Source organism: Cuculus canorus, chromosome 4, assembly GCF_017976375.1.
Source record: "Cuculus canorus isolate bCucCan1 chromosome 4, bCucCan1.pri, whole genome shotgun sequence".
NCBI lineage: Eukaryota > Metazoa > Chordata > Aves > Cuculiformes > Cuculidae > Cuculus > Cuculus canorus.
Window position 1 is genome coordinate 61,689,989 of NC_071404.1, and position 13,365 is coordinate 61,703,353.

The 13,365-nt window shown below is 41.0% G+C and overlaps 1 protein-coding gene across 3 annotated transcripts in view; it reads left to right on the plus strand.

Moving 5' to 3' along the window:
* The first annotated feature begins 572 nt into the window (after positions 1 to 572).
* Positions 573 to 13,365, plus strand: part of AFF1 (ALF transcription elongation factor 1) — a 111,015-nt gene continuing 98,222 nt past the window's right edge. Inside the window, exons 1-2 of one of the 3 annotated variants that reach the window (XM_054064779.1) lie at positions 573 to 664; positions 6,295 to 6,357. In XM_054064779.1, coding sequence (XP_053920754.1) covers positions 6,323 to 6,357 — 35 coding nt within the window. In that variant the 5' untranslated portion in view covers positions 573 to 664; positions 6,295 to 6,322. Of the gene's footprint in view, positions 665 to 6,294; positions 6,358 to 13,365 lie in introns of those variants that run through there. The other 2 variants (XM_054064781.1, XM_054064777.1) reach the window with 2 other exon arrangements.

The following is a 13,365-nucleotide window of genomic DNA, read 5'->3' on the forward strand; positions in this document are numbered from 1 at the left end:
GTCTTCTCTTGCCAAAGGAAATCACCATTCTGCCTTTAGTCATCATTCACTTCAAGTACAGAGCTCCAGGTGCTTTCAAGCTCTAAAGCAAGCTAACATACGCTGTTTGAAACTCGCTACAGCCACGTTCCAGCTGTGCTATCCTGACCCATGCGGAGGAGAAAGAAGAGCAGCAGACCAAAACAAATCAGTATTCAAGCTTTTAATTCTCTCTCCGTGATGAAACGAGATGACCTCCCGAGGAGAAGCAGCTCCTAACAAAAGCCGTCTGTCGAGTCTTGGGGGTTCAACAAGGGCAGCAGAGATGACACTGTTTGGAAACGAAATGGAAGAGGAGCAAATGCTGGATTCTGCACCTGGGAGGGGTCACGCCGGGCACAAGCAGAAAGTGGGAGAGGAGTGGCTGGAGATGTGCCGTGTCCAGAGGGAGGTGGGCTGCTGGTGGGCAGCAGCTCGATATCTTCGGGGCGGACTCAAGAGCAGAGCTCTACAGTTTCAGTTGCTTCCGGAACCCTTCGGATGCTTCCGGAACCCTTCGGGCACACCCGGAACGCCCCTGGGCGTGGCTTGGGAAGGGAGTCTTGGCGTGGCGGCAGAGGGCGGCCCTGCGCCGCCCGGGAAGCGCGTTGTCTCCCGCCGGACTTCGATCGGCAGCGGCGCTGAGGTGAGCCTATCTGGGTGGTTTCCCTTGCTGATCCCGGCGCCTGTCGCTGCCGGGACTGCCTGCGGAGCAGGAGCGGCTGGTACCCGTGGGAGAGAGGCGGCGATGCAGCCCCTGCGAGCTGCAGCGGCCGGTGCAGACCGCCGCCGGTTTTGGGTGGTGTGATCGGTGTCTAGTCCGGGTTCGTGGACGTTCCCAGGCTCCTGCGTATGGAGCAGAGTTGCAGCGAGCGCTGCAGCACCCACAGCTGCGTCATGAAGTGGAATGCGACGTCCGGTGTGGAAGTGCTGGACCCGTTCCTGTTAGCGAGGTGGTAACTTGGAAACTGATTGTTTGCAGGAAGGTGTCTTGTCCAAGTTCCCCGGCAGGTTTCCTTGACTGCTGCTCAGTCTTCTGTGTCCCCCCATGCTTACATTGGGTATTTTTACTCAGGGGAATACTGCTACTGTTCTTATTCGGGCATGGGTATCGGTTCGTCTTAGAGTTGAGCTGTAGTGCTCTGACTCTTAGAGGTAACATATATTTGAAAAAAACCAAACCAGAGGAAAGGAGTCAAAACTACTGACTTTTTTATTTCAGTTGTAATAATCCAAAGTCTGCTGTGACCCTACATTGAGATGTCACTTCAAATAATTTGATGTATACACCTATGTCAAGTTTTAACCATACTAACACTGTATCTATGTTAGGAATAACAGTGTTAAAGGAAAGTGAAACTCTTGAGATGAGCACATAAGTTTGAACTTTCCAAGCAGCTTCCCTGTTCCATCAGAGCAGATGTTTGCCAAGGCTTGACAGAAAAAAGCATTTATTTCAGAGGAATGCAATTATGTCCAGCTAAAGGATAAAGAAATTAATTTTGCAACACACAGCACTGTAAGAAACTTGTAGAATTTCAGATAAGGGCCACTTGGGTGCTTGCTTTCGTCTTTTTTTTATGCTGTCACTGTTGATGACAGTAGCTTTTTTTAAGAACGAGAAACAGTGACTGTGAAGAGTTCAGCTGCTTTACCAACAACTAGCCTTGCACTTCTTTTTGGGATAAACGTGAAGTAGAAATGAGTAACTAATTGGCAGCAATAGAAAGTTGACAGCTGAAAGTAGCCTCTCCACAGGCAGAGCCAGTGAAGGAAATAACTCTTACTGCCTGTCATGCAATTCCTGGGATAGAGAGTCAGAGCTTTCAAGACTCAGCAGGCTTTTTTCTCTTTGTGAATACTACCTGAAGTGTTCAAATATATTTTATGTTATAAGGGAGGTACATGAGCATCTTACCTGGCTTTTCATTGTTAGTAAATTTTAAGCCTTGGTACTATGCGTCTGTTTTACTTGCTCCCAGGTAGATTGGTGGGAAATACAAATTAACAGTAAATTTGGATACATTTTCAGGTAGCTTGGTAGAAAATTATTTATTGGTGGCATGGAACCCAATATTGAGCTAAGAAGTTCACCTATATCCACAAGGTTTGCAATGTGTTTATACATTTTGCACCTTGCAGAGCAACATTACCTTGAAAAAGTCTGAGTTCCTGCAAGTTTATGAACATTTCTGTCACCTCTTGGTACATAAAATTACCTTCCACAGCTAAATCCTTGAATCCACGTCTGTCTTACCTGTTGAAGATGCACAAGTTATCCTTGATGTATCTCCCTGTTGGATTATGTTTAGCTTATGCAGGCTTCTCTTTTAAAGGCAGTACTGGCATCTGATTTTTGTTAAAATGGTGGGGTTTAATGCTAAAGATCTAGCCAGTCACAAGGCAGTCATATCTTTGTTAGATTGTGATGAGCAGTTGGCAGCTTCTGAATATCTTATTTTTTTCATTATTTTGGAATAGAAACTGCTTGCTCCCAAGTCTCTGGTGGCTGTCTTGCTGAGGTATGCAGCTCAGGTGTTGGCATTTGTGTAAGTAGCCCTCTAAGCCCCCTTAGCCCGAAGGATTAGCAGGTGTTGTTGGCTTACTTGGGGTTAGGGACAGATGTGGACAGTTTCTTCCGCTGGCAGTTCTCCACTTCCTTAGCTTTAGCTAATCTCTTGATTTATCTGTAATCAAATGCGTAAAACAGACCTTGGCTCATTAGGGTATTAGGTGAATTATAAGCTGCACCTCATGATCAGGAGGCAATGCACTTTCTCCTCGTGCAATGTGGCCACAGAGGAGGGGTAATTTTGTTTCCATCCTCCAAGTGCTAGCAGGGGTTGGTTTGTATTACTTTTGCATATGCTCTGATATATAGCGCTAATCTTTCACTTTTGTCATTTAAAAGTTATTATGTATCCTAAGTAGTGTTAGAATTGCTATTTCTAAGACTTTACTAATGCAAATAGTAAACATGTGACCTCTTCCCCTACAGCAAATTCAGTTTGTTTCCTTTTGTATTGCCTCATTGTTGCATTACTCTTAGTAGTAACATCTTTGGAGGACAAGTTATCAGCTTGTATACATGCACATAGGCATTAATTCTAATTTCAATCTGCAATTCTTGAAGAGTGAAACAATAATACAAAAACACTAACGAAATTAGCTTTGCAAAAATTGTTACGGTTTTTCATATCTAAAAACCAATTTCCATATTTTTTTTTGCAGCAGTGCTTCCTGACAGGCTTGGAAGGAAAACCTTGGCATCCTAGAGTTCCTGAGACATAAGGGATGTGTGTGCAGGGCTGCAGGGAAATAATCAACTCACAGCAGTGAAAACACATAAAGGAAGAAACTATTTTAAGGGTTTTTTTTAGCAAAAAGCACTGTTAATAATAGAATAGTTGTTTTTAGATCAAGGAAAGGCATCCTAACTAAATGAGCCAGCTAGGCTAATTGACATGAGGGATGAGCTTGTTTATAAAAATATTTTGATTGCAGAAAAAACCAAAAGCATTTGTAACTTGCTGAAATATGTCAGATCAATAATGCCCATGCAACCTCAAATCCATGCTGCATTGGTTGAAAACCTGGCTCTGTCAAAGGCATTTGCAGAACTTGTAGATTGTTTAGCAAAATCTAAATTTTACTGCTGGATTCTTGCATGCTTTATATCTGTGTTAAGGATAAATTGGTGACAGAGCAAGCTTCCTCACTATTCTGTTGAGTCAAATCTGTGCAGGCATCTCTGTCTGCCTGTGTTATTGCAATGTGAGATCCATACATTGGCTGAGGAAACTCCTCTGAAATTTTGAAGACCTTTCTACAGAAATATATAATTAAGAAAACAAAAGCTGAAAGAAAGTTGGAATAACTTCTTCCACTACATGCTTCCTACTTTGCCCACCTTGATTTATTTTTAAATTCAAGTGGGCGCCTTGTTCTTTTAAGACTGTTTATTTACCAGCAAAGGTTATGGTTTTCATAATTCTTAGGAGGGAACAAATAGGGAACTAACTGTTGTTTTCTTTGAGATCCATACACTAAAACTTAGTAAGCAAATGTATTATTTAGTCTTTGTAGCTGTAGGCTGAGATGGTGTCTGACAGGATTCCCATCTTCAGTGGCCTGTCTTTCTGTGGCTTACAGAATGGTTATCTGGTGGTATCTTACCTGAGACTAAAACCAGGTCAACTATTTCATCTAATCCTCAAAGCATTTGTGCACCTGTTTATTATCAGTTGCTCTAAATGGTTCATGAGGTTTCATGTAATGCTGCTGTAGCCTGCACCCCAGCTGTAAATTATTTCGCTCCCTCAAGAGCGAAATTGATCCCACAAATGTATGCCACACATTGAAAAGCCATGATTTTTAGTTGTATTTCTGTTGGAGATTTTTTGCTTCTGCTGAGGTAATCTTGCACTTCAGTTAATCTAGACTTGCTTATCACATCTTTTGTGTTTCCATGCATGTTTCTTTTCCTTATGAGTCCTTGTAGACCATGTCTTAGCAGCACAAGGCACCTATGTGGCAGGCATTGTGAAAACTATTTTGATGTCATCAATTCTGCACATGCTTTGCTTTGTCTGCGCTACTGTGAACTGAAGACAGAATTGGGGCAGACAGGGGATGGTGAGAAGTAGGTGTTGGTTATAGAGTGAGTGAAGATCTCTGTGGGGGAATATGCTCAATTTTACCCCTTTAGTGAGGCAGGGGAAAGCAAGGGATTTCTTTTTATTTTCCTGTGATCAGCCAAAATGGTACTAGTGCAGTGGCTGAAACTTAGCTGTTTCTGAGGGCCCTGCTAGGTGGAACTGCTGCTACAGTGACAGGAGGGACTCTCTTGCAGTAATTGCTGCGACATCCTTCCCCTTCTGTTTTCTCCTTGTGTCCTGAATGCTGCTGCTTTGAATTTTTATCCAATGTTACTTTTTAATCTATAGCTATATTTTTAATGCTTTCCCCCCCCATCTTCTCTCCTTCCCTTTGTTTCCATTCATCAGAGGGCTATTTGGTGGTCTGAAGGGAGTGCTCTTATGGCATATTTATTGCTAACATTGAACTGAATATCCTGGCGGCTATAGCAATAGTCTGGCTTGTTATGCTCTTGGCCAAGCCTGTAGTTCTCCTTAAGAGCTGACCCGAAATGCAGTGTCACTGCTAGAGGAATGGGAAAATGGATATGTTGGTTGTCCCATTTTTAGCTACGTATGATCCATGTATTTGGATCATGTATGTTTAGCAGCACTGCAGTTATTGCAGTTCAACATCTCAGGCTCTGTGCATTGAATGTCCCTTGAGATTTTGACCCAGTCTTACTGCTTTAGGCTGGTTCTCATCCACCTGCAGTTTAGCTCCCTGTTTTGGATGAGTTCAGCAGAGACTGGCACAGATGCCCGCTTAAGTAGCTGCTAGTCTTTTGTAAAACGTGCTGTGAGATCAAATGTCACATAGTGGCTCCTACTGTCTTGCTGGTGTAGAGAGATGATTGCTATTTTGTTGTTCCTAGGCAGTGAAAGCCAATTCCTGCAATCACCTATTATGGTATAGTAATGAGTGAGTGTTTGTGGCTCTATTGGGTCTCTCTGAAGCAGAAGCATTTACAGGGGTGTTCTTGATATTTACAAGCTTTGCCAGAGCTGTTTCTTGAACTGTCTTTGAAGCAGAGATTGTGCCTCAGCCTATCAATATTGAGGATTGTGGAGAATGCTGTCAACATTATTTAAATTTAAATTATTTGCTACCTTGGGTAAGAAATCTATTCGTTAGGGTACATCTAACCTTCCTGTTGGGTAGTGTTTCAAGGCATCGTTCTGAATGTAATTGAAAGATGACTTAAACTGCTAAGGAGAACTGAGGAATTTGCACAACTCTGAAAATATCTGTGGGAGAGTGTTGAGGGTAACATGTGTATTTTTTAGTTTTGAAGTGAAAAACTATTTTGGAGAGTCAATTTAAAATAAATTTCTGTTGTAACACACATAGAAAACTATATTCAGAATAGACACCCAGAGGCATGTAGACAAAGGAAATAAATGTTTAGATCTCATCTTTTGTTCACTGTAACAAATGTTCCAGGCATTGCTATACTGCAATGACTTGCTACTTTGTAAACTGAAGATTTTTCATGTTTGCTTATTTGACTCCCCCTTTTTTCTCTCTGACTTTGAGGAAGGATGTTCCTGGGCTGGTCTTTGTGACTGCTGCTGTAAAGCTTTGGTGCTTCTCATTAGGAGAGGTGTTAAATATCTGGTTTTTTTTTTCCTCTTCCAGATGACCTGACTCAAATGGAAACATCATAATGGAACCTACAGACAATCAGGGCAGCAACAATGGGTAGGAATTAATTTGATGTAATCCTGGCTTCTCAGGTGCTGTTACAAATTTTGAGATTATTTAAAAAAATAATCCCCTCCTCAATACAAGGATTGTAATAACAGCAGAACAATTTCAAATCTAACATGCTGTCTTTGACCAAATAATTTATGCCTTTTGTAACTTGAATCTACTCTGAAATGAACAGTGTTTGAGACTGGGTCTTAATGGTATCCTCACATGAATGTGGTGCATAGGACACGGTTTAGTGGTGGAGTGGGCAGTGTTAGATTAATGGATGGACAGTATGGTCTTAAGGGTCTTTTCCAACCGAAATTATTCTCACTGGTGGGAATGACCCCTTGTCCTGTGGAAATTCTACTCATTGTGTGGAATTGACGTGTTTGCCTACAGCACATCATGCTTTCATCTCTAGTGCGCCAGCCCTGTTGCTTCATATCCAGTCCTGTTGCTTCATATCCAGTCCTGTTGCTTCATATCCAGTCCTGTTCACAGTCTCAGTGTAGCAGGGGGCAATATTGCCATCCTAGTGATCTGCATGAGGCAACCCAGCCCTTAAAACATGCATTTCTCTACTTTTAATGCATATGAATTGAGAAAGGCAATTCTGACCTGACTCAGGTCTCCCAATACTGCAGGTACACATCTTTGGAAGTCTGAGCAACGAGCGTTTTGTACTTAAACATCTAACATGCAAAATTAATTGCCCTCCTCCTCCCTGAGGTGGTTGTTTTTCTGCTGTTCCCATTTCTTTATCATTTAGCTCTTTACAACTGCAGGTATGCTTTACTCTCCTACCACAGGTCAGTGTTTTCCCCTATTATATGTGCCATCCTTAGATGTGAAAGGTCAGTGATCGCTGCAAAATTACATTAAGGTGAAGGTGTGGGTAGACAGAGATATTGCAAAAATATCCAGATGCTACTGCACCTCTTCTGCTATCACTCTCCAAAGTACATCTAACCTCATAATTGTTTTGGTGATACATCTGCAAAGAATTGGACCTAAAAAAAAAAGTCTGTTTTCTGGATGGCTTCTGGTTGGAATGCTGTGTATAGCAGCCTGATCAAAAAGCAAATCAAAATCACAGCCATTTCCTTACTTAGTGTCCTACGTACCTCTCTGCCTCATTTAGGGATTGGATATCACCAGGAAATGAATCTGATTGCTGTAGAGAATCTGAAGGGTACATTGTGTTCTGTACATAGATGTTATCTTGATTCAATTGGAATATAAATCAGGATATTTAACACTCTTCAGAGTGTGGCTTCTGACAGCTGCAGTCTTAAAGCCAACAACGACTATTAACTTTTCTGTGGTTTTTAACTGCTTGTGAAAGTTCATACTGGTTATGGAACATTTTAAGGCATTCAGAGTGATAAGAAATAAATGAAAGGTGATGGAAATTGTTCCTTGTGGCTGCCAAAAGCTAGTACGGTGCAGTCTCTGCTGCATTCTATTTCCTGGAAGAAGGCTGTTTCTTTTTTAATGTTTCCTTCGGTTTAAATATTGGAGGACGGAGCTTGGTTTTATTTTCTCAGGAATGTTTGATTCCCAGCATCTGTAGAACAATTTCTTTCATAACAGGCTGCATCCAACCTAGTCTTCTGTTTGTTAAAGTTGAAATATCCTTTTGGTTATATTCTTCTCTGTCCATTTTTTCAGCATTGTACTTGGTTCCGTTTCTTTCCTTTGCCCTTGTTGCTCCTCTAGCCTCCCTATAGCTGTTCTGTGTGTGTTACACTCAATGAAATCTAATGCTTTTTGTGATTTGTACAGGTAGGGTGTGCTGTTTGCAGTTAGCTTTGGTTCTGGAACGCGCTAAGTTCAAGAAGGTTCTATAAATCAAGCCGATGGAGAAGTGCTTTATTGAATCGGGGTCAACAACAAGTTTTGCTGCCTCAGCCTTCTTCAGGCTTGCTGCCATTGCTTGCAGCACAGGGCTTCATTTTCCTTGTTAAACTGTTTTTTGTGTGTGCTTATGTGTATGGGTTTCTGAATTTTGCTTGTTTTCCAACTATGCATTAGAGGCAGGAGTTTGGGGATAAGATTAATCTATCTCCTTTCCCCAAATATTTGGAGCCCTTGAAATTATGTGTCTTGTCATTGTAGCCTGGTTAGTTCCTTGACTGCTGGTGGAGAAAGACACAAGAGTCTTGTTAGATTTGTGTAGGGTTTGGGATTGCCAGAACATATGCAACTACTTAAAGATTAACTGGTCTTCAGGCATGCAGCATCTGTTTTTCTGTAGAGGTAGCAAGGAGACACGAGGAAGAGGGGTGCTGACAGCTGGGGAGGCTCATGGGGCTGAGAAGCTAAGAATTATCCTGTTGGTCTGGGGCAGCAGAGCCTTTATGGTGCATGATCCTCACCTTCTGGCCTTCACCAGTGCAAATGAAAAGTCCACCTGCAGCTGTGTCAGGCCAGGAACCACAGTATCCATTTGACGCTTTTCATCTCCAAAAGTGAAGGACTCATCTGTGGCAATAAATGACAGTGGTAAAATGGATTTCTTGTCAACAGAGCTGGGTAAACACATTTTAATTAAAGGACGACAGTGACTCTTGAAGACTGGAAGTAAGGGTGTGTGTCTGTTTAAAAAAACCTAATGCAGCGCAATGCAATGACATGTTTTGAAAAGCTCAGTAATGGCATGAATTTGGCCTACTTCTAGGTATAAACAAATGTGTTTTAATTTACAGAAACTATATTTCAGGAAAAGTTACTGGCCATGTGTTTAATCTAATGATTTTAATATAGCTTGGTATTTATTCCATCTTCCTTGGTATTTTATGCTTGTTTCACAGTACCATAAACTTCTAGAATTTGTCTCAAAAATTTAATGGATTGTTTATGATATGTTTATTAGTGTAATGTCATATTGCATTTTTTCCATAGTGAAGGGATGCTGTATTCCCCTTTGAACAGTACCTAAATCACATCCATTGAATAAAAGCTGGATACTGATTGCTGCTGTTAACATTTTGTTGTTGTTGATTTTATTTTATGCTTCTTGAAAACGAAGATGCGAAAAGATTTATTTAGTGATACCACCCGCTTGCATGCACACCGAACCCCCCTAAATAGCATTATAACAGAAAGGGCACAGGGGCAATTAAATTCCATAGCAGGTGAAAAATTACTGACTTAAAGAGTGGGTTCTTCATGCTCTGTGGAGCTGTGGAAAACTTTCAAATGCTTCAGAAGGAATAAGTTGAACAGCTGAACAAGGCTGGAGATAAAATACTGTGTAATTACTTTGAAAATCTATGGGTGTGTGAGGTTAGTAGTACTGAACCAACACTCAGCTATGACAGGCATTGTTAGTGGTGTACAGAGAGGTACCAGTCTTCCTTCTTAGGAGTGCCAGACTCTGTTGTAAATGCTTTAAGTACTGGTTTCGGCAACGTAACAGCATCTGCAATTTATCTGAAAATGTTGTTGCTTTATGCTTCAAACTTTAAATGTCTTTTTTTTTCCCCTTCTAAATCTCAGCTTCCTTTTGTTCAGCATGTCCAGATATGGATAGGTGTATGGCCAGGTGAGGTGGTGCTGTGTATGTAAAATGCATATAATGTACCCACATCCTGTGCTTTACCACTGATGCCTGAGGTCAGTAGTCAGGCACTTTCAGGAATTGCCTGCACATCTTCATCTGGTTTTCTGTTGGATTTGCATTTCTGTGCAGTGTTTAAATCACAAGCTTTATCTCTGGGGAACCCGATTCTCATTTAACACATAAGTAGATAAGAATGGATCTTCTAAAATTAAAATGCTCATAAATAGCTTAAATATGGTAGGAAGCTTTTCCTGTTAGGTTTTGAAAGGTATTACTTTGGTAACCACATTCACTTTAGGAGTGCATTTGTGAGTTTATGAAGAGCTGAAGAGTATGAAAAGTGTATTTTATTGGTTCATTTTGTGTTTTACTTGCTGGAGACAGTTTCCTTCATGTACAATACACCTTTCAGAGACAAGGACCTGGAAAAGGGGAAACTTGCATCCTATTGGTGAATAAAAAAGGCTAGAAAAGCTGCAGTCTGCTAATCTTGAAAACAGATGTAAGGAAGGGGACTACAGCTGACAGGATATATTCTGACAGAAAACTTTCTTTGAGGAAACACTGATTTGTCGGGCTTGAAATGTTCCATAGGAACTTAGAAGTTTTCATCAAATCTTACAACAAAAATGGTGTAATTTTGTTGTTAGACTAGCTGGTGAGCCAGAAACCAGAGGAAGGGAACAACAAGGCCTCTGTTGTATGTCTGAAACTCTAAAAGGAGCATCAGAATGGCATTTTTTTCATATGAAATGTTCGTGGCATAGGATTTCTAAGGCTTTACTCTGGGTAGGTTGTTCAATGATCTGCTCCCCCTCCTCTTTTCCTTAAAAATGGAAAGTGCTGCCAGCACAGCACAGGAATTATTACTTATCTCTGTTAAGAGAAGTAGGAGCTTGCCTGCTTTTGCTCTTTGGAAAACATCAGTAACTAAGTGAAATGGAATGTTTCTAATACTAATACTGATTCACTAATACTGAAAGTTTTGACAGAGAGAATGCTCAGTTATGTTTTATTTTACAATTCCTTTTATCTTCAGCAAACTTCAGCTACTGTTTTCCACCCGTGATGCTTCTAGTGTATTTCACCTTTACACCCCCCCCCCCGTAATTCAGCAGTAGGATGTTGTTCTATCATTGTGGGCAACGCAGAGGAAGTTTAGTCCTAGCATCCTAGTGTCCCTGTCTTTTCCTGCTTCTAGTACTGATACTGTTTTTCCTCTCTTCCAGTAGTTGGCAGGATCTTGATATTCCCCACCTGTGCTGTGTGATATTATTTTTTTTTTTTTGTGATAAAGGCTCAAAGAATTTGAGTATTGATTTTACTTACAAACTCTTTTCAGGGGGTATGTACAGCATGACATTATGGTGATTTTTCTTCATATATTTTTTAACAGTTTTTATTAATCCACTTTTTTTTTAATTCACTGTTAGACCAAACTCAGCATGACACAAATTGGGGGCAGGGAAGAGACAATTAGGTAAAGAATACAATATATCAAGATTTAGATATTTTAAGAAATGTTCAGGTTACAATTTAGAGACAAAGGCGAGATTTCCCAGGGTGCTTGTCTTTACCCATCTCTTTGTTTTTCTACCAGCTTTGTCACTGAATACTGTTCTGTAAATACAGCAGGACCCCTAGAAGGCAGGAGTTCACAAGCAACAAGGTACAGAGATTTGGAGATGAGTAGAAGATAATGACTTCTGCTGTATTTGTTGCTTGGATACTGCTTAGCAAAGCAGTCTTTCTGCCAGGTACAGCCACAGATATCAGGGCCTGTAGCATAGCGTCGCCACTGTAGGGGCATGTTGGATCATCACTGTGCTCTCCATGGCATTGATACTCTGGGAAGGCTCTGTTTAGGACCCACTTGGGATAGCTGTGCTACTCCTGCAAGAAGTCTTGCTGAGCTGTGGACTGAGAGGAATGAGGTAGAGGCTTCAGGAACAAGGCCCAAACAGCTTGTGAGTGTTAACTCCCTTTAAGCTCCAAGCAAATGTTTCAGTCCTGGGGTAGGTCTGTCCTGAGGACTAACAGTGGTCCGTGGGATGTGAGTGATATTAACGTTTCTTAATTTTTGAGTGTTTGCCTGTCCAAAAATAATCACATCCTTTTCATCACAGTGTATCTGTGTTTAAGGTGTATGTGGAAATAATAATAATAGCCAGCAGCTGTTTCTGTGTCAGTTTTATTTGGTCACTGTTTTGATTTACCTGCAGGCTTGCAATGTCCTCAGAGCTTTGGCAGAGGTTTCTGCTGTGTGCTTTGAAGAAATTGATAGTAGGGCAGTCCTTGCCTGGCAGTGTGAAGTGGGGTTAGACTTTCTTTTACTCTCTTGGAGGATCCCATAGGTATTTGTGAGATGAGAGTTGAAATACAGAAGTTGAATAATGTCATGGTGTTTTGTTTCCTTCTGCCCCATCTCCTCAAAGTCCTTGTTCTCTTGGAAAGCCTCTGTGTTTCTAATGCAGATGCCTCACCTTGGCACAGTCTTGTACACCTTGGATCAATGAAGAAGGCCTTGCCACAAAGCCAACGCTTGTTAAAGATGAATCCTTTTTCACACTACTGGAATCAAGGAGCACTTTCTCAAGTGGTTTCAAGGAGGGAGGGGAAACAGGCATGAAAAGCTGCTAGAAACTTCTGATGCAAACAAAGCATGTTGTTTGTGACATTTTTACCTGGAGAAAACTTAGCTGTCGTGGCAAGTATATATATTTTTTCCCATTATCTATTGTTCTACCTGAAAGTAACAAGATGAATTTTATTTAATCCTCAGGGAGATAACGTGTATGGAAATCTCCAGTCTCAGCTGCCTGGATTAAGAAAATTTATATGATCAGCTGGAGAGGATTTTAAACAGAAAGCAGCTCTGTTTGTTATTTATCACTTTTCTTTGACATAATCTGCCACTGGAAAAGAGTGTCTATGTGCCGCCTGTACAAACAAAAGCTTTATTTAGTGTTGGAGATGAGGAAGAAGTCTAGAAGTATATATTTTATAAGTTTTCTTGAATAAGTTGCAGCCTGGTTAAGTGCAGGCAAATGGTTCAGAATATCCCATTCTCCTCTGTTAGTCTCTTCATACTGGACTGAAGCATCCTGGCATGTTTTCAGAAAGTTTGAAGCTGTTCTCATGAAAAGGAAACTGACTCTTTTGTTTAATGATTTTTCTGGATGTTGTACATCTGGAAATGTAATCTGGGCTGCAGGTCCAAATTAATTTCTAGGTAAGTAGAAAATTTGATATCCTGATGTAGCTTTGGGAGTGTGGAGCGGCATTCCCTCCACTCAGGGAGGTGGGGTGGAATTAGTTGAATTGTAAGTCATGGAGAAAGAAATGCTGAATATCTTTTCTATCAAAGGATTTCTACAGGGTAGGCAACAAGTAATTTGTTTGCCTGCTTTGTGCATACACTTACCTATCTATACAGTGGGAATGTTTTC